Genomic DNA, 22,530 nt, shown 5'->3' with positions numbered 1-22,530 from the left:
GGCTCACTTTCCGCCCACACCGTACTTATGCTCATACATTTTATTTCTTTCTATTATAACCATAAGATAGCTTAATTATTCTTCTTTCATGTTCAATTTGTAAAATTTCATTTGATTCATTAGTTAAAGAATTACATTAAAATAACTCAACCGTGCACTTCGCTGTTCGTTAGTTTACAGTGCGCCAATGTTTGTGAGAAGGGTGACTTTAGCGTTAAAAATAAAAAATTATAGAAGATACAGATTTAATTTTAGAAAATTCTTTATATAAGGTTTTTTTTTGTAAAATTTTCTGAATTTTTCAATGGTCAAAGTCAGTTTTTTTCTAAAATTTATATTTTCGGAGTTATCTATGTTATAAAAAACATCTAATTTCGTAGTTCATTTTGTTTAATAAAAAATGAAACACCCACTTCTCGAGTAGAACTTTTTGATATGTTGTTTATTAAAAATTTCTTATTAAAATTACAAAAAGTTCTGTCGTGTTTGATTTTTTCTGAACTGAAAATCTATATTATGCACTCCCCTATTTGCCAAAACTAACGGATGTAATAGTAAATTTAACGTTAATTTGGTAAGCTTAATTAAGTTGAGTTAAGTGGAATAAATCATACTTATAGTATTTTAAGAAGTCATTTTATTTTAATTAATTGTCATTTGATTATTCGATTTTTCAATTAATTCATTTTATAAACACTAAATATGGCGTCTATCAAAATTAAGGAAATACCCATGCTTTTCTGGTTGAGTTTTATTGGTCTTATTAGTATTTTTAATGGCATTGGTAGTTTACTTTTTTGTAAACACAGGTCGCCCATTCAGTACCGATCAAAGAATCATTTCGAATTCTGTAACAGGTTCTCTAATCCATTTGCATTTGTATTCGTTGTTTGTAAACTATAGCATATGAAAAATACTATGTACGTATTCATGACAAGGTTAAACCAGTATTAAATCGATAAGATGCATTTTTGCTAAAGGACGAAATACGTGATAAGGAAACGTTTAAGTGTCATATTTATGTTTTCGCAGAGGTTAGTGCAGAAATATGTTGGTAAGTGCTACAAATTGTGCAAATTTTAAACTGTTTTTCATGATATTTCCCTAGGTTATGAGTCATAGTATGTTAAATTTTGAATTCATAAACATTCTACTTCTTTGACTCTTTTTCTGCTTATTGAGTCTTATTTGTATTTTATATCTATTTCTCGTTTTCTTTTAATAATTGTACCTACGATAAAAATATATAAGTCTTCTTATTTTTTTGTAGACGTAAAGCGTCGTTTAGACACAGCGATAAGTTACAGCAACTTATTGTGATGACAAGTTACTGTGATTTGTTGATGATTGAAACGCTGTTTAGATGATATGTTGTTGTGATTTATCGCGATGTGATTGACCACAACAAGTTGAAGAGGGGAGTATTGTGTACACTTTACACCCTTCAATACATTATAACGAGTTTTCATCCTAACAAATAGATCCTGTTACCTTCTTCATAACAAAAATATAAAGGTTGGGTATGTTATACAGTGTATTTACAAAGTTATAACCAATTTTATAAATATGAAAATATTAGCAAGTTCAACTCACTGTATAAATAAAAATAAGCACAACGGCAATGGTTTATTGATGTCATATTTTTTTATTTATTGTTAAAATTTCTAAAAATGATTGATATTGCTGATTTACTTTATATCTAATACAGGGTGAGTTAAAACTCAAGTACATTATTTTCTCAGTAAAATTTAAATGGGATACCCTGTATTTTATATCACTATTGAAAAGTACCATTACAGTACTTTAATTTTTATACAACATTCCCTATGTCTAAATTTATTAGTTTTAGAGATATTTTCATTTTTCAATGGACCAGTAGCAGTAGCGTGGCTACCCAGATCACCAGAATTTAATAAACTGGACTGATTTTTTGGGGTTACTTTTAGAATAGAATGAAGGTTATAAAATGCCTCCAACAATAAAATATGAGATGAAAAATAGAATAAAAAGTGTATTTCGAAGTGTTAATTTACAAATGCTTCGTAGTGTAAGTAACTCATTCAATAACCGTTGCCTGAATGAGACAATATGGACAAATAAAAATATCGGAAAAGATATGAAAGGCAGAATTTACAAAACAGTCATCAGAACAATAATGACATACGTGGCAGAAACATGACCAGACACAGAGAGGACAAAAATATTACTCGAAACAGCGGAGATGAAAACCCTTCGAAAAATCGATAGTAGGACTCTATGGGACAGAGCTAGAAGTGCAGATATACGACAGAAGACAGGGTAAGAAACATAAGTACAGAATGGAATAACCACGTAAGCGGAATGACAACAGAGTAGTCAGGACAGCGAGAGACGGTTTCCCAATAGGAAGATGATCAGTGGTAAGACCACGAAAACGATGGAACGACAACTTACTAGAGGCACATTGAAAAAATAGACAGTCATGTCTATACAAAAAGAAGAAGAAGAAGAATAATTTATGAAAATTTTGATAATAAATAAAAAAATATGGCATAAATAATCCATTGCTTTTGTGCTTATTTTTATTTATACAATGAGTTAACTTGTTACAATTTGTCATAAAAAATTGGTTATAACGTATCTTCTTCTTCTTGTAGTGCCTATCCGTATCGGATGTTGGCGACCATCATGGCAATCTGCACTTTGCACACTGCTGCTCTGAAAAGATTTGTAGTGGTTGTGTTGAACCACGTTCGTAGATTTTTCAGCCAGGAAATCCTTCGCCTTCGTTATAACTTATAACTTTGTATAATACCCTGTATAACATAACAATCCTTTATACTTTTGTAATGGCGAAGTTAAGAAGATTTTAAATATAAAATAAAATACAATAGGGTGTTCCATCTAAAGAAACATAAGTTTGGTCTGCCACTATGCTATCGAACCCTCTGTAACATTCTAATTAATTTTGAAACGTGAATCTCAAAGTTGGCTACAATTTTTGTTATTAACTTTTATTGCTATCTATTATTATAACGGATCTACGGAGCTTAACCACACTAATCAATCACCCTGTACATATAATTCTTATAGTTGATAAAATTATTATATTATTGTTGATTGATGCAACCCAACTCCAATAATAAATCGCTGTACCGTTTAGACACGACGATAAATTAAAACAACTCTATAGTTACAATAAGTTGATGCAACCCGATACCAACTTCAATCCAACTCCAACTTCGATAAGTCGCTGCGATGCACCGTTTACACACAATGATAAATTGCAACAACTCGATTGATATCGATAAGTTGTTTGATTTATCGATGTGTCTAAACGACCCATTCTCTGTCTGTTTTTCAATGTGCATCCAGTAAGTTGTCGTTCCCTCGATTTCTTGATCTTCCCACTAATCGTCTTCTTATTGGGGAACCGTCTCTCGTCGTCTTTATCTCTTTGTTGTCATTCAGCTTATATGATCGTTCTATTCTACTTTTCTTTTTCTTGTCCATTCCTTGATATTCTCCACTTTTTATCTTCGTTGTATATCATCTGTACTTCTAGTTCTGTCACATAGTGTCTTATTTTGCCGATTTTTCTAAGGGCTTTTATCTCTGTGGTTTCTATCGTTTTTTGTTTTCTCTGTATCGGGTCTTGCGTCTGCTACATATATGTCATTATTGGTCTAATGACTGTTTTGGTAATTCTGCCTTTAATTTTATTCCCGATATCTATCTCTATCTTTATTTCTCTATATTTTTTCATTTGAGTATATCTCTTTTATTAATATTCCACTTCTGTTTAGAGCTTTCCGTAGCTAGATAGTGCAATGCCTATATATTTAGACGCCATCACTTGCTCTATTATCTGACCTTCCAGTTCCAATTTAGATCTTATACTAAATTTACAATCAAGATGCAGTAGAAATAAACAAACCAAGACACGTTATATGCTACTACACCGAGAGAAAAAAATTCTTGACATAAAGAAACTTTATTAATATTTAAGAAAGATCGACTTGGCATATTGCCTAAGAAATATATCTTTGTATGTAAGATATAATTTTCTAAAATATTTCAAATAAATTCTACTATAGCCAAAGAAATATATCTTAAACATGATTGAACCATCACTTTCTGGCAAACTTCAAACCCATTTATCAGAAAGAAATTACACTTGATGTTAATTAATTTTATTAATCATAAAATTATATTTTCTACACATTAGAAAACTATTCTTTCTGAGCAATAATATTTCTTAGTAAGGAATATTATTATTTTACTATTAATAATTAATTTATTTAATGTTAAGAAGTATATTTCGCAGAGATAAACGTATATTTAAGAGTTAGTTAATATTTCTTGAAACTAAAGTGATATTACATATGGCGAAATAAATCATTGTGTTAAGGTAAAATCATTATTTATTATTAATAAAACAAAATATAAAACGTTATTATTACATACAAATGTTTTCTTCACTCTTAAACCACTGGCTTCTCCACAACAATAAAAGGATGGAGAGGAAAATCCAACTTCCTCAAATTTTCCTTCTTTTGTTAATAGCACTTTGTATATCAGCAATTCACTAAAACAAAATCGTTATGTAGAAAGAGTAAACTTACTTTAATAAAATTTTTTTATAAAGATATAGATATTTATTTTGACAAATTTAGGAAATGCAAAAAAAAAACAAATACACGGCCCCACATAAGAACTATTAATACTAATAATAATCAATCATAGTTAGTTCAAACATGGCACTATTTAACCTACACATATTTGTTTATTTTTTTCTTTTTGTTAATGAAATAATAATTATTTATCTGTATAATATTAAGTCACATAATAAACATTGTTTAGCTAAAACAAGAGGGAAAATACAACCAATGTAAAACATTGAAGCAGACATAATAATATGTAATTTTCTTAATTTTTATAATCTAAAAGAGACAGCATACTTAATCATTAAGAAATTTTATTACGGGAAAGTATTATTAGTTTACATCTAAGTCATTTAATACATATTAACTAATTCACGGTTTTCGGCAATAACATTTCTTAACCATAAACATATATTTCTTTTAGACTAACTGATTTCTTTATCTCAAATAAATTAACAGAAAAAATCCACAGCGTTGCACTCGCCATGTTTGATATAGCGTTGTATTGTATATTTTTATAGAAGACGATACATTCAAGAAACCTATTATAGTTGATACATAAGTATACACATTTTTAAAAAGGTACTTACATGTATGAAGTTCTACCATTTCTGGAAGGCCCCGCAGTTGGTTAATAACTCCTTTCTTAATATTGTTCTGAAGCTATATATTATATCATTCTGTCTCAGCTTTAAATTGTGGCATATTTCCCAGTTAGAATAATAAGCTCCTTTATTTCAGAGTCGTCCATCATTATACCTAAAAAGCATATAAAGATACTATTATGTTTCTTTTTTAACCATTCAGATACGCAACAATATTATTATTACATCTTAAATTACTCAATTTACTTTTATTTAATACCTCTATATGTACGTACCTTCAAAATATCCGTTAATTTTTAAAGTACACCAATAAATCCAACATCCATATGAACATGAACATATCACGCCATCTTGACAAACACTGACGACTAAATCATAAATAGTTAATCTGCGCAATTCTTTTGTGGAAGAAAATCTCTTTGCAAGTAACATTTCGGCATTAATGACAAAGTTTTTATTTTATAACCACAGTTACTACAGAGGGTATTTCTGAAGAATTATTTCTTGTGGTTTAAAATATTTATTTGATTGCAAGAAAATTTCTTGTTCACAAATATAAATATGGATTAACTTAACATTATATTTCTTATACTGCAAAATATTTGTAGTTTTCAATTTAAGAAATAAAAACTTTAGGATAAGAAAATTAAATGTAACCATTAATGCATTTCTTAGTGTTGAAGAAATTATCTGTAAGAAATTATTGAGTTGTGTTTAAAAAACTTGTTTCTTTATATGTGAACCGGTATGTTTAAGTTAATAGGATATGTTAACTTTTAAGAAATATTGCTCAAAGAAATCGGTGTTTTAGGAGAAAAGAAATTGTTCTCTCGGTGTAGTTCTGTCACATAGTGTCTTATTTTGCCGATTTTTCTAAGGGCTTTTATCTCTGTGGTTTCTATCGTTTTTTGTTTTCTCTGTATCGGGTCTTGCGTCTGCTACATATATGTCATTATTGGTCTAATAACTGTTTTGGTAATTCTGCCTTTAATTTCATTCCCGATATCTATCTCTGTTTTTATTTCTCTATATTTTTTCATTTGAGTATCTCCCAGCTCTCTTTGCTCTATTTTATTAATATTCCACTTCTGTTTAGAGCTTTCCGTAGCTAGATAGTGCAATGCCTATATATTTAGACGCCATCACTTGCTCTATTATCTGACCTTCCAGTTCCAATTTAGATCTTATACTAAATTTACAATCAAGATGCAGTAGAAATAAACAAACCAACACACGTTATATGCTACTAGGAGCACGCCTGAATCATAATTTACAATGTATAAACTTTGGAAATCATGATTTGGGGTTTACAGTGTATTGTATATACACTGTAAATTATGATTTGGGAGTGCTCCTAGTAGCATTTAACGCGTCTTGGTTTGTTTATTTCTACTGCATCTTGATTGTAAATTTAGTATAGTAGATTAGCTCTTATAATCATAACTTTTGTCTTTTTTGGGGAAATGAACATATTACATTTTCTGGCGATTATATTAAATTGGTGCAGCATACGTTGTAAATTATCTTCACTTTAAGAATTGCGTCTTCTGCATAGCAGATTATTTGACTGACATCGAAGTGTCAATAGAGACAGAATACCGAACGACAGAATACGAGATCTCTGTAACATAAAAGACATAGTACGGTGGGGAAGACAGAGAAGACGAGAGTGGAATCAGCATGTGACGAGAATGGACAACATGAGAATACCTCGTATCAAGGTTAATAGATTAGGGCGTAGGTTGTCTCATAACTGTAGACCAATCAAAGGCTGGCTTTTTAAAGGCGGGAATACGTCATCCGTACGACAGTTTTAAAATTGTCATAAGAGTCAAGTTGGATTTATAGTTTGACGTAGCGTAGACGTAGACGCAACGGAGACGTAAGAAAATAATATGTCAGTTTATAATTCGACGTAGCGGAATTTTTGCGCTTGCGCATGAGTAGAAACAATGACTTAATTCAACAACACCCAGCCTATAAATTACCGTAAACAAACTTTGTGTTTATTTATTTATACTATTATTTATATAGTACATTATATACCGCGGGACTGAAGTAGTACATTTAATCCTGAAGGTAAAGTTTATGGCCCGACCGCAGGGAGGGCCATAATTTACCTGAAGGATTAAATGTACTTCAGTCGCAAGGTATATACGATACTTTTCGTACTTCCGGTATGATTTTATTAATTATTTCAATAATTTCAATCAGTTTTTTCTCTCTTCAACTCATTTAATAAACTGTCTTTAAAATAAGTTACCATAGTAACATTGCGTTGTGACAGTTATAATTTAGAAACATTGTCATTACTAGTGTCATTGTAAAGAAACATTGTTATTGATAATTATTGGTATCATGAGTGAAGAAGGTGTATCTGATATTGATAAAGAGCAGCCGAAGTAGGTGAAGAATTGTTACCACCGAAATCTAGAAAACTATACGAGCAGCAGTACGATGCTTTTAAAAAGTGGTGCCGCTTAAAAAATGTGAGACAACCTACTGAAAATGCGCTGTTAGTCTACTTCGATGATAAATCAAAAGCGGTTTGTGCCTCAACTCTCTGGGCACATTACTCAATGCTGAAATCGGTTATTAACATTAGAGAAGATATTGATATAAGTAAATTTCCAAAATTATTAGCTTTTTTGAAGAGAAGAAATGAGGGATTTAAGCCAAAGAAGTCAAGAATTCTCACGTCTGAGCAGGTAGATCAGTTCTTACGGGAGGCTCCGGATGATAAATATTTAATGCTTAAGGTAAATTTGGAAATTTGTTTATATTCAGAAATTTTAAGAAATCAATTTTTTCAATAAAATATCCCTTAAATTCGTTTGTTTGTGATTTAATCGTTCCGGGAGTTTCGTCAATATTTAATCCCGGAGGGATTAAATGTGACACTTTAGTACCTGTCACAAGGGAGTGAAGTTGTCACTTTAGGCCCGGAAGTACGAAAAAATATTTATCTGTTTTGCGTGTTACAATAGATTAGGCAATAAACGTAGGTATGCTCCTTGCTGCCATGGAATTTCCAACTATGTTGTTTCATTATTTAATGGTCTTTAAAATATTCGTTGGATTTAATTATTATTGTATGTGTGTGGATATAACCGATAACCCCGAATTAACAGGATAATAAACAACTTATATTTATCTGAAATATTGAAATTACACTATGATATATTTTTATTAAATTAATAACTTAACACCCATTGAATTTAACAAATAATTAACAAAATTCGAATATGTTGACAAATAACTTTTTACAAAAGGGATGAGGGGGCGGGTCCACTTTGAGTGACAGAACAAAATTCTGCCTCATGATTGGCCCGACGGAAGAAACGCGCTGCAAAAGATGAAAGTACTCAGACTAACCGAGTACATAGCAGCTGGATTCAACGACAGGCAGTACACTGGAGCAGCGTTCCTGGACGTAAGCAAAGCATTCGACAGAGTATGGCATAAGGGGCTTCTATACAAAATGAGGGGCTACGGGTACAGCGGGGCTATGACGAGGCTAATCTCATCGTACTTGGGCGGCCGGAGTTTCAGGGTTCGGATAGGACAAGTCCTGTCCGAACTCGGGAACCCGGAGGCTGGAGTACCCCAGGGAGCGGTCCTGTCACCCCTGCTGTACACGATATACACCGCTGACGTACCTAGAACACCAGGTACCCTTATGAGCCTATACGCCGACGATACAGCGATAGCGGCCAAACACAGAAATGTAGATATAGCAGTGACCAACCTGCAAACAGCACTACAAGAAGTAGAGGAATGGAGTATAAAATGGAAGATAGCCATCAACTCGGAAAAGACACAAGCGGTTCTATACAAGAAAGGAAGACAACAACCAGAGGAACAGCTGACGGTACAGAACACCCCCATCGAGTGGAAAAACGAAGCTAAATACCTAGGAGTCATCATGGACAAAGGATTAACCTTCCAAAAACATGTAGAAGCCACAGTCCATAAGGCCAACATAGCAAAAGCAACATTAAGAGGACTTACAGGCAGAAAAAGCAAATTAAGACTAAAAACAAGGTTAAGATTGATAAACAGTATTATACTACCGGTATTAACATACGCATCTCTCGCATGGGGACAAGCATGTAACACCCACAAAAAGAAGATCCAAGCGGTCCACAACAGCAGCTTGAGAGAAGCCGCCAGAGTCCCAAGATACGTCGCAGAAAGATTCCTGTTCAGAGAACTCCAACAGGTGAGAGTCACCGAAATCATGACAGACAAAGCAAGGGTCAAATTCGCGGAACTGGAGCACCACCCAAGTCATATACTGCGAGAGATGCTAAGGTATGATGAGTTCCACCGATGGAAGCATAGAAGACCGAAACAGCAAATAGTGGAATAAAGTGATCAAAAGTGAAAAGTGATAGTAGTCTGTTCGTAGCTCAAAACAAGTGCCGAAGATAGCGTTACATACGGAGATCCAACACCACGATCACCTCCAAGGTAAGACAATTTTAGAAAATTATAGAAGGGCGCAGGCCCCCAAAAAAATATATATAAAAAATAAAAAGGCGTAAGCCCCCAAAAAAATATAAAAAACCATAAAAAACACATAAAAACTCGAGCAACAAGTCATTGGGCGGAGCCCAATAGGGCTCAGCACGATGACTTGGGGCCCAAGCAAGCAATTTTTAGTACCGCGGTTAAGTAAGTAAGACGATAAAGGCATAGAGCGCATCACGCTGAGCCTAAGATTTTTGCATTCGATTAGGGTACCACATGGAATCTTATTACCCAGGATTCCATTGTGAAGAGCATTTGGCTACGATAGTTGTGCCCTCATCGCGCATCAGCGTGCTATGGGGGGGGGGAAAGGGATGGCCTGGGGCATTGGAGCGAGGTGGGGTGATCCCTGTTTTCACTCGGGTCAAAACACCTCGCCCCAATGAATTGTTACACCCGAATGTACTCTTTCGAGAGGGTGGACATTCCCACAGGTCGGGTTAAATCAAATTGCTTGCTTGCTTGCTTGCAAAAGATGAAAGTTGGTCATCTCTTCCGTTCCGCTACGTTTCTCTTACGTTCCGTCAGGCGCTTACGTTCATTTATAAACACGAGTACACAAAAATTCGGTGTTTATCTGTTCCACTGCGTCTCCGTTGCGTCTACGTCTACGCTACGTCAAACTATAAATCCAACTTCAATGCTAATAAAAGTTTCAAAAACTTAGGTTTTGCAATATATTTTGAGATTTTCTTGGGTATAGGTATATTAATTGGTTCTTATATTGGTAGTTATATCAATTTTTCCCTTAAAAATCAATAGTCTGCTAACAAAAAACTAGAATTCATTTAACACTTATTATGTGTGTTTTAAATGGAGAAAACAATTTAATTAGCACAAAAATCCAAAAAAATAGAAGAAAAAGTTTAAAATCAAAAATACTAATATGTAGGTACTTATACTTATTATGTTTTTCGTGGAATGTGCAGCACTTTTATCATTTTTGGTGGTATGTAACAACAAAAGAACGAATAATATAAATAATTTATTATTAGGTTAAAATATAAAAAAGACGTAACATAATATTAACATATTCAGACACGAGGAAATGTTTGCTACCTATTTTCTTATGTTTAGATGCCCATTTATCTTGTAACATTTTATTATCCATTATTGTTTGATAATGTTAAGGTATTTGGGAAATGTCCAAAAACATTATTTTGTTTCCATCTGGTTAAGGAATTTTGGAGTTGCTTTTATACCCTATTCCACGAACATACGCCTGTTTTGGATTACTTCGACAACGAATATTTTACTGTGCAAAATAAGAAGAACGAAAGTAAATTGCAAATTACATTGTTGTTTATTGGAATAATTATTAGCGCCATTTACTTTCGTACTTCTTATGTTGCACAGTAAAATATTCGTTGTCGAAGTAATTCAAAACAGGCGTATGTTCGTGGAATGGCCCATACATATAGCTATGCTACTTACCACCACCCATCTAAAAAATGTTTTATTAATATAACATACAAAACTACATATTATTATGTGTAATATGTATTATAATCAATGAACTGTCAATACGGATGGAATAGGCACAAAGACAACTAATGCAGCCACGATACAAGAGAGAGGTCCTAGAGAGAGACAGACAAGGTGGTGGAAACTTTGACAGGCCGTGTAATTTGAGTTGCCTATATCAACTTAAATCGGGGAAATATAAAAGTAAAATTCTAAATATAAAAGTAACATAAAAACATAATCAAGGACTACTTCTTCACTTTATATAAAACAGTCACTAATTTAGTATTTAAATAGTTTTAAAATTATTTAACTCCCAAATACTTTAGGAAAGTAGGTATTTGTTTTGATAAATACAAATAACAATTCTGAAAAGTATTTAAACACCAAGTATGGCACTGTGTACTCTATTTATCCCCTAAATACAAAAAAGTGGTTAAATTTTGAAATATGTACTGCCAATCAGCATTAGGCCTTAGCCAAGTTAAAATATAAGTTAAAATATTCAACGAACTGTAAATACTGATTCAATCGGGTCCATTTATATAGGCAACTCAAATTACACGGCCTGTCAAATTCTCCAACACCTTGTCTGTCTCTCTCTAGGACTTCTCTCTTATATGTTGGTGTCAATCTTGCTTCACTATTTGAATGGGACATGGCCATGGACGTATAAATAAAGATATATCTTTATTTATACGTCCATGGACATGGCCATTCCATCCGTATTGACAGTTCATTGATTATAATTGTTAAACTAACCTTACACGGTTACGAAAACACACTTCACAAGTCATTACTGCCTTTGTATAGGGCCAAATAAGTAATTATAGTAATATAGTCCTTATATGCTTAAAAACTCAACAAATATTAAACAAATAAACGATATTATAAGAAAATTCCACAAAAATATACGGAAATAATGGAAATATAACCACATACAACTGTCAAACTTGACTTTGTCGTACGAGTGACGTAGGCATTCCCCTCCCTCTCGCTTCCGCCCACATAGTTATGAGATAACCTAACACCCCGTATATTAGCCAGAGATTCAAATCCGACGGGCAATATACCAATAGAAAGGTCCTTTAAAAGGTGGCGAGATAGCTGGCAGTCAACATAACAGCTATAAATTAAGCTCAAAATTGGTTAAGAACAGGTCAAGAGGCCTAACATAAGAAGAAAAAAGACAAACCTCTTACTGATGAACTACTCCAAAAGTCTACAATTATCGAGTTTATAAGTCTATAGAACACTAATCATTTCGCCTGTTAGAATTAGTAAATCTGGACGGTCATCCCATATCCATAGGCAAACAGGCAATATTTCAGACTTTATATTTGACAAGCTGTATTATAATAATATATGAACCAAACAGACAGATAAACTGCTCGTCAAAAGTTAGGGATATAGAAAATTCTGCTGAATTTTTATAGTAGATTTTTTCGTGAACAGATTAAAGGATTCCGCTATTTTTTTTATTATTTTAGACTTTTCTTTAGTATTTACACAGTCATGCAAAGGTTTACTCAAACTTTTTTTTGTACTTATACCGGGTGGAAGAAAAGAAATGTTTTTCTTATGTTAAGTTTGAGACACCCTGTAGGAAGGACGAGGTACAAATGGGAGTATATATCGAAATCGTATTGTAGTCTTATGTTTTGTGAACACTTTGTTTTTTGAATGTCCCTGATATCAAAAAAAAGGTACAAAGATGAGTATACCTCGACATTTTGTTGTAGTGTCATACTTTGTGAATATTTTATTTTTTTAATTTCTCTGATATCTTTAATAACAAAAAAACTAGTCGATATTACTCTTTAATATGTGTTTTAACTGACGACATGCGTCACATCACACATGTGAAACATAGAAAAACATATTAAAGAGCAATACCGTCTAGTTTCTTTGTTATTAAAGATATCAGAGAAATTAAAAAAATAAAATATTCAAAAATATGAGACTACAACACAGTATCGGGGTATACTCACCTTTGTGCCATTTTCTCCCTACAAGGTGTCTCAAACTTTTGTTTCGGTTAAAACACATGTTAAATTACAAAACCGTCTATTTTTTTTGTTTCTAAAGATATCAGGCACATTCAAACAACAGTATGTTCACAAAACATAAGACTACAATATTATTTTGATGTATACTCACATTTGTACCTCTTTCTCCCTACAGGGTGTCTCAAACTTAACACAAGAAAAACATATTTTTTTCTTCCACTCGGTATAAGTACAAAAAATAAGTTTGAGTAAACCTTTCCACAACTGTGTAAATACAAAAGAAAATGCTAAAATAAAAAAAATAGCGGAATCCGTCTGTTCACGAAAAAATCAACTATGAAAATCAGCAGAATTTTCTATATCCCTAACTTTTGACGAGCAGTTTATATAGGGTGAGGCAGATAACTGGCCTATTAGAAATATCTCGAGAAGTAAAGGCAACAGAATCATGAAAATTGGAATAAAGGTGTTTTGAAGGATGAAAAATGAAAGAATACCCATGAACGAACATATAAAACACTCTGTATTTTCCTCTCACCGTGTCAGACAAAAAATTGCCCAGCGCAAATACATGTAATAATTATTATTGTTACATGTACTTGCACTGGACAATTTTCTTTGTGACACGGTGACAGGAAAATACAGCGTGTTTTATATGTTCGTTCATGGGTATTCTTTCATTTTTCCGACTGGAAGTATAGTTATTGACTGAGATCTGTTTTTTGTCAATGAAAATATAATATAACCAGTTTTTTATCATCCTACCTGTCTCATTTGTTCTTGTATGATAACATTAATGGCCTTAAACTTAAACTTATGATAAAAATCGTCTACAACTCTAATAATTGAGATATTATACTTACAATTTTCGTAATTATTTTTTTCTACAACCGTGTTAAAAATGCTACTTTAAGGCACTAGTGCTTTAAAATATTTTTAAGGCACTGCAGTTCGTATTGACCGTATATGCAATTTTGATGTAATGTCAAAAAAATATAAAATTGGAATGTCAGTCAAGTTCAAGTAAAAGTTTTTGTAGATATTGTCCTGTAATTACGTTTGTAGAAAAAATATTGGATGATATGCGTGTTAAAAAGTACATTTTTAAGGCACTCATGTGAATTGCAGAACTCGCTATCGCTCATTCTGCAAACTTTCATATGCGTGCCTTAAACGTGTACTTACTTATATCATAAATAACTATTAAACGACTATTATAAGTATTGTCTATATTAAAAAATCGCAGGTGTTTTTACATGTTTTTCTTATACAATAACTATAATAAGTTCCGCTAAATAATTATCGATCGAGTACAGTTTAAAACACGTACAAAATTGTTACTTGCGATAAAAAACAATGGCTTTTCAATGTTTACACTGTGAATTGTGACAATAATTGTCAAAAACTGCTCTACGTGATTCTATTATTAGTAAGAAGATAAACCTCCCTCGATTTTCATGAAAATTAGTAAGTGGTTAGAGAATACTTTAAGAAAGAAAAGGTGACCAACTTGCGCTTTTACCCTGGGGTGAATACCCCAGAAATCGATAGAGGGACAGATTCTCAACAAAATTTGGTATATCTAGTTAATAAAATAAATCAATACATTTTTAGTTATTAAAGATAAAATATTTTAATTTTTTGTGAAATAAATGCATGTTTTATAGTGGTTTATCATAAATAATTCAAAAACTATAAGTTTTTACAAAAAAGTTATAATTAGCCAAATTGAAGTAAACAAATAATCGAATAAATTCCTTATTTGAAAAACCTTTTAGTATTTATTTAAAGTGAGTTATAGGTAATTGAATGTATTTTTTTTTTTTTTCGGCGAGTGTTCAAATCTAAGTACACATTCAAGCTTAAATAATGGGAAAACGATGCATTTTATAAAATATAAACTAAACACTTATCAAAGTACTCAGAAATACCTATGAAATGAACTCCTGAAGAAGTAAATAGCACCAAAATTAAGCAAGTTATGATGAAAATAGAGAGACCCTTTCGAATTAAAAAAAAAAGTGAAAAATAAAACATACATTTACACAAAAATTAAAATTTATAATAATCCCTACAAGACTTTCTTTACTTTAGCGTAAGTAATGACTTCACACATTTTGACTGGTTCAGAAAACCTATTTTTGAAAGAAAAAATATGATTTAAAAATATAATTTTTTTCAAATTTTCGTAAATTAAATTTCTTTTTAATAATATCTCCAAAAATACTCGATATAATAGTTATTCTAAAAAAATTGGAGCATAAATTTTGATGTTGTCAACTTCTTCTGGCGTTTATTTGATAAGTATTTTTGAGTACTTTGACAAGTGATTAGTAAGCATATTTTATAAAATTCATCGTTTTCCCGTTATTTAAGATTAAATACTTTATTAGTTGACCTTAGTTAAAATTACCTATGACTCACTTTGAATTAATATTAAAGGTTTTTCAACTAAAAAAGTTATTCGATTTTTTATTGACTTGAATTTTGGTAATGATAACTTTTTGTAAAACCTTTTTATGGAATTTTTTAAGTGCATTTTTTTTTCACGAAAAATTAAAATCTTTGATAATATAATAACACAGAAAGCATTGATTTATGTTAATAATAATTTTATATAGCAAATTATGCTTAAAATTTTTCCCTAATTCTATAATAGATAATAATAGATAATAATAAATAATTTATGGCGTTATTTTAAAACCTTTTTATATACTTGGCTTGGTTGGTGTCACGGACTCCGCAAATTTTATAATTCATTTTAAAAATAGTTCTAGGCTACCTAGACACCTGAAATTTTCAGGATACCGTAGAACTAGCTAACAATGCAATAGTTTACTGCTATTATACAAGGTGATTAATAATTAGTGGGGTGAAGCTCCGTAGATCCGTTATAGTAATGTATAGCGATAAAACTTAATAACAAAAATTGTAGCGAACTTTGAGCTTCACATTACAAAATTAGTTAGAATGTTACAGGGTGTTCGATAACATAGTGGCAGACCAAACTTATGTTTTTTTTAAATAGAACCCCCTGTATTTTATTTTATATTCGAAATATTCGTAACTTTTCGATTACAAAAATATAAAGGTTTGGTATGTTCAACGGGGTATTTACAAAGTTATATCCAATTTTATATGAAAATCGTAACAAGTTTAACTACCTGTATAAATAAAAGCCAGCACAAGGTCAATGGTTTATTGACGTCATATTTTTTATTTATTGTCAAAATTTTCGAAAATGGTTGTTTTGCTAATTTTCTTTATATTGAATACAGGGTGAGTCAAAACGCAAGTACATTATTTTCTCAGTAATTTTAAATAGAGCACCCTGTATTTTATATCATTATCGAAAAGTACCATTACCATATTATAATTTTTGTATAACATTCCCTCTGCGTAAATTTATTAGTTTTCGAGGTAATGTCATTTTCAGAACAAAATTTTTAATAAATAGGGGTCTAAATCTTTCCAAATTTTAGGTAAGCCATGACTGAATAATTGTCTAAAACTTACAATTTACGATTGCTGATTATCAATCTGTAATCAAAGTTGGCTACAATTTTTGTTATTAACTTTTATTATATTACTTATAACGGATTTACAAAGCTTTACCCCACTGACCAATCACACTGTATGGATAAATCGATTTTTTTTTTATTTGAAACTATTTTAAAAATGTGACTAATGCAATGATATTTTAAAGTACCGCAAGGCGGCTCTTGGCTTTAGGGACAGGGTCGGCAAGGTTTTGTCTCCAAAGGCTTCAATTTCATAGGAGATCTTTGGTTTTTGTTTTTTTTTATTTTTTTTTTGTTTTTTTTTGTTTTTTTCCTATAAATTTAGAAACTATACCTGTTTATGAATTAACTCTAGTCTATGTTGTTTCGAAGTAGCAAAATGGGTTATAATGTATGTAATTGTAAAATTTATTATTGTTTTGGAGGGATTTTAAAAGTTTTTTTCTATCGACATTTGAGACAAGTTTGACATTCTCTCCTGTTTCATGGTGTTTCGACAATACGTTTTAACTCTTTTGAGACAAGAGAAATCCCGTTCATTTGAGACAGAATTTGCCCACATTTGAGCACAATAATTTATTAATTTCGGGAACAGTTTGTTGTACCTAATGAATTGCAGTGTATAAAATTATACATAGTCTGTAACTTATCCCACCTTCCGAAAATATTTGGATCAGAATATAAAACTGTTAATTCATTTTCTTATTTTATTTGATTAAAAAATGATGGATATTTTTTAATGAACTTGTCTAATAGATATTTTGAAAATTCTTTGGCGTAACTTTTAAATTTTGAATAGTCAAAGAGGTCAATGACTTATAACAGTGAGTAAATAATAGTTTTGCCTGGTGCAACTGTTTTAACTTTTGTCCGGAGACCATACAATTCACTGGACATCAAGACAGCCCCGTCATAAATTTGCCTTACCAATTTATTTTTGATATCAAAAAATTTAATCTATCCTTTAAATTAAAACACCAAAAATATATTCTGTCTTATGGCTTCTACTCACGTCTGAAAACCTAACAACCTCTCATAAATTTAGATGTAACGCGTATCGAAGAACAATTATTGATACTTGTGAATGACATGTTACCTCTATCAGTAGTTTCGTCTACTTCTACCGAAAAGGATCAAAATGTAACTACTAATTGATTCTTTCATTCTGTGCTGTTTTAGGTACGCCGGTATATTCTTCGAGTCGGAAAATAAATTAGAAAATTCCAGATCGTATTTGTTAAACAATTTTATTTGTTCTCTATAATTAACTTGATTTAACGAATGCTTCGATACATCCTGTCCCCTAAATGGTAATTCCTAACAACTTAAAAGAATTACAATATCAATAATAATATTAATAATTAAACGACGTAAAACTACTTAGGTACCTATTTCATAATTTTCCCGGGCGCGCTAGCAAGGCAATACGTGGCTACGTACGTGCCTTTCTGTCGTTTGCAGATCACCGCTCGGCCTCGGCAGAGGTATCCGCTGCCGTACTTGCCATTCAAATAAGTACGGAGAATGTATAATTGGTTGCCTATCGGCCAATATTCCATAGCTTCTTATTATATAGCAAATCCTCGATCTGGGGACGGCATGCCGTGCCGGGCTTTATAATAAGAATTCACACAATCCCAATCGGGTGCGGGTGCATGGCTATAGGATCATTAATTTGAAAAGTCTCTTACGCACAGCGCACAGGGATCACTTAACTAACGTATCGGGATCGGAGTCTTTTAAAAACAGTGAATAAAATTTAGTCTGTATTATCTCACATATATATTTTTTATTTCACAGAAACGAATATCATGAACTCCGATTAAATTAAATATTTAAAAAAGCTATAAAGTGTCCATAAATGTGTGGGTCGGCACTGCCGACCCTGACGAGCCGCCACTGATCTACAAATTGATGTTGCCTCAGTGGCATTAGACTGCAGATCGAGAGGTCCCCAGTTGGAACCCTGCTGTTGCGTGTCTTTTACTATACACCTGTATTTATAATACACCTACTAAAAAATCATATTATATAAGTTAATTATTATTTCCAAACATGTTGTGTCCTATATGTACAATAACAAAACCGTGATATTATAAAATAGTATATTATTCAACGAGCATGTAATGATGGCTATTACTCACGATGATGAAGTTTGCGACACGAGCCGTAGGTGAGTGTCGTAATTCATCAGAGTGAGTAATAGCCATTACATGCAAGTAGAATACTATACTTTTTCTACGACCTTATTTATTTTAATTAGTAAAAAAATATAATTATCAACTACTCGACATTAAAATTATAATTTACAAAAATAAATTTTGTTTACCAATAGTACACGGCTGAATACCTAATTGGTTGCTTACTATTAATTAGCAATGCTGTCTTTATATGTACCTATTGTAAAATACACAACAAGAAATAAATAGTCAATTCAAGTTATATTCATTTCCGAAAAATTATAAGTATAAATTTGTACCTCCTGTCACTGTAATAGACAGGAAATGGCTATTGTCGATGGACGTATTTAAAAAGTTATAATGCACATTTATATTTAACTATATATAATATAAGAATATTACTATATTATAATATGTTATACTTAAAATATATATCACAAGATAACTTTATAAAATAAACACAATATAAGTTTTAAATTCCAATAAACACAGCAAATACGCTAACGTCACTGTCATTGAAAATGGTAAACGTCAAAATTCATAATAGTAAACAAAGTATAAAAGTAAAAAATATACGGACGCATTGTTACAGTTAAAAATCCTTTAAAAAATTGTCGAGGTTAATTATTGATATAAATAATTACAATAATTATTTTGTTAAATAAACAAGTAATTTTATTGTAAGTAATTTTATTGTAAGTAATTTTATTGTAAGTAAATTTATTTGCAGTTTATATAAGAGTAATATTAAAAGTGATATTCGCCACTTGAACCTAACTTCAGCCCGTGAGTAATGACCCGTGAGTAACTTCAGCCCATGAGTAATGAATTATTACTCACGGGTAAAGTAATAGGTATTATTATATATTCAAAAATAGCGAATAATGAGCACATTACTAAACGGTCGTAGAAAAAGTACTTTTTTATTAGAGTGTAATTTTTGGAATTTTAAGCATGTTATCGTTAAATCGTTTATCGTTAAATTATTTAATATTCTTGCCTATAAATAATAAAAAGGTTTTAAGTATTATAAAAAAGTTCTTTTTTATAAAAGTGTAATTATTTAATAAAATAGTTTTCACCTCCGGGAAGGAGTTGCATGCACTCCCAGGGTAAAAGTAAAAACACAAGTTGGGACCATGTCACTTTTGTTTCTTGGGGTATCCTCTAACCACTGACTAATTTTAATGAAAATCGATGGAGGTTCACCGAAATCTGGGGTAATAGTTGATTTTTTTAAAATGACTTAGCAGAATTTTTCTAAAGGGTAGTCTGATAACTTACCCATTGTAAATATGTTTATGGTTGCCAGGTGGCCACATATTTTCAAAAGGATGAATATTTTTCACAGAATTGATATTATATATTACCTAAAATTTCCTAGATATGAAAAAAGCTTTTGACATGGTGAGCAGAGAGGGAATATGGCAAAGCTTGACAAATAAGGAAGTGGATATTGAACTGATAACCACAATTCAGAGTTTGTATTGCAATACCATAAATCAGGTAAGAACAGGCAATCTTATTTCCAGCAAATTTACGAATAACGACGGAGTCAGACAAAGACGGGTATTGAGCCCCCTACTGTTTATCTGTGTAATAGACGAAGTAATTAAAAAGTGCTGGCCAAAAACAAAAAATTATACCATAGGATACAGAAACCTACAACAAATAAAAATCGAAGCCTGTGTATTTGCAGATGATATTGTTATTGTGACAAAAACTGAAAAAGCTCTGGAGGAGAACATAAGAATCTGGGAGGCAGAATTAAAAAATTACAATCTAATAATTAATATGGAAAAAACAAAAGTAATGGCAATATCCAAGAAAGATGTTAAGCTAAATATTGAAATCCAAGGCAAAAATATAGAACAGGTAGATACATTTAAATACTTTGGAATAATTTTAAATAAGAAGGGGACACAAGAAGACGAAATTGGAAATAGGATAAAAGCAGCCACAAGAAGTAAATTTATATAGATATAGATAAAAAAGAAATAACTAGGAAAAGCAAAATAATAATATTTAAAACAATTTACGTACCTATCACTACATATGGAGCAGACAAGAAAAGAGATTGCAAGCCGCCGAAATGAGGTATTTAAGAAAAGTCGTGGGAGCTAGGAGAACCGATAAAAGGCGTAGCGAAGATATTACAAGACAATTAAAAGTAAAATCATTAAAGGAAAAATCCATGAAAAGAAATTAAAATGGACTGGGCACTTATTTAGAATGAACGACGACAGAAAATGACATGGGAAGCGAGACCGATAGAGAAAAACAGGAGAGGCCGACCAAGGAAAACGTGGAATACAAGTGTGATGAAAATATTTCAGAATAGAGGAAAATATTGGCAGGAAGCCAAAGAATTAGCTAGGGACCGAAAAAAGTGGCGTAAGTTCGTAGAGAATAACGAGTAAAGAAGACACCTCGAACCTGACGGTATAAGCGGATCATCGATTATATATGTATATTACCTAAATCATTATTTTTATAACAAAATCAATGGGAAAGTCCCCGTAGCTGGCTGTATACCATAGTTAAAAAACCATACAGAAGTAAAAACTTCTTTTGTATATTGGTATAAAAAGTTTTATTATAAAACATAAAAGTCCTCCAAAAGGATTTGCAAAACGTTTTCAATCTGAATCAGATCATCCTCAGTGCGTTCTGCTTCGTAAAAGAAACTAGCAACTTTTTGAAAAAGGTTACATCGATATTAATGGTTTACATAATAATTAAGTGATATTTGTAGCGACTCCAAGTCGATGTTACAAGATGAAATGTGCTAGGAATGCTCAAAGGGTAACATGGTTCCCTGCTAGTTAAGAACTTGTGGTTCTTGCCAGTTCAATGGATGGTCTGTGTCCATTGAACTGGCAAGAACCACAAGTTCTTAACGAGCAGGGAACCATGTTGCCCTTTGAGCACTCCTAGCACATTTCATCTTGTAACATCGACTTGGAGTCGCTACAAATATCACTTAATTATTATGTAAACCATTAATATCGATGTAACCTTTTTCAAAAAGTTGCTAGTTTCTTTTACGAAGCAGAACGCACTGAGGATGATCTGATTCAGATTGAAAACGTTTGCAAATCCTTTTGGAGGACTTTTATGTTTTTTAATAAAACTTTTTATACCAATATACAAAAGAAGTTTTTACTTCTGTATGGTTCATTATTTTTATCTTTTACGTCTATATACATTCTCTATTCAAAAGTTCTATGTTCATTTTGTACAAAATACACTTGATTTATTAAAAAACTATTAAACAGACAACAGATATTACATTAAAACAACAGATACTTGCATTAGAATTAAGTTTCGCATCCATGAAGACCTTAAGAATGAACTAAAATGTCTTTAGTGTCTTTGTAACTACTTTATTAAACTCCGTTTCTTATAGACTGGAAATCTAATTAATATTTTATTTGGGATTTCCATGGTTGTGCTTTAACAGAATGGTGTTGAACAACACTTTCATAGCATTTACTTTTATTTTCCCTAGTAAAATAGTAAAAACACACACAATTCAATACTATCTCTTCAAAAACTGTGTTGCAATCAAAAGT

General features: G+C 31.6%; 1 protein-coding gene across 1 annotated transcript in view; it reads left to right on the top strand.

Annotated features, from left to right (window-relative positions):
• Positions 1-839: 839 nt before the first annotated feature.
• The window catches only part of LOC114333551 (aminopeptidase N), a 136,445-nt gene continuing 114,754 nt past the window's right edge, over positions 840-22,530 (top strand). The window contains exon 1 of the mRNA XM_028283440.1: positions 840-1,054. Within this exon, the coding sequence (XP_028139241.1) occupies positions 1,021-1,054 (34 nt within the window). The 5' untranslated portion in view covers positions 840-1,020. The remainder of the gene's footprint in view (positions 1,055-22,530) is intronic.

This window comes from Diabrotica virgifera, chromosome 6 (genome assembly GCF_917563875.1).
Source record: "Diabrotica virgifera virgifera chromosome 6, PGI_DIABVI_V3a".
Lineage (NCBI taxonomy): Eukaryota > Metazoa > Arthropoda > Insecta > Coleoptera > Chrysomelidae > Diabrotica > Diabrotica virgifera.
Note: the sequence above shows the minus strand (reverse complement) of the source record. Positions and strands in the feature narration are given on the sequence as shown.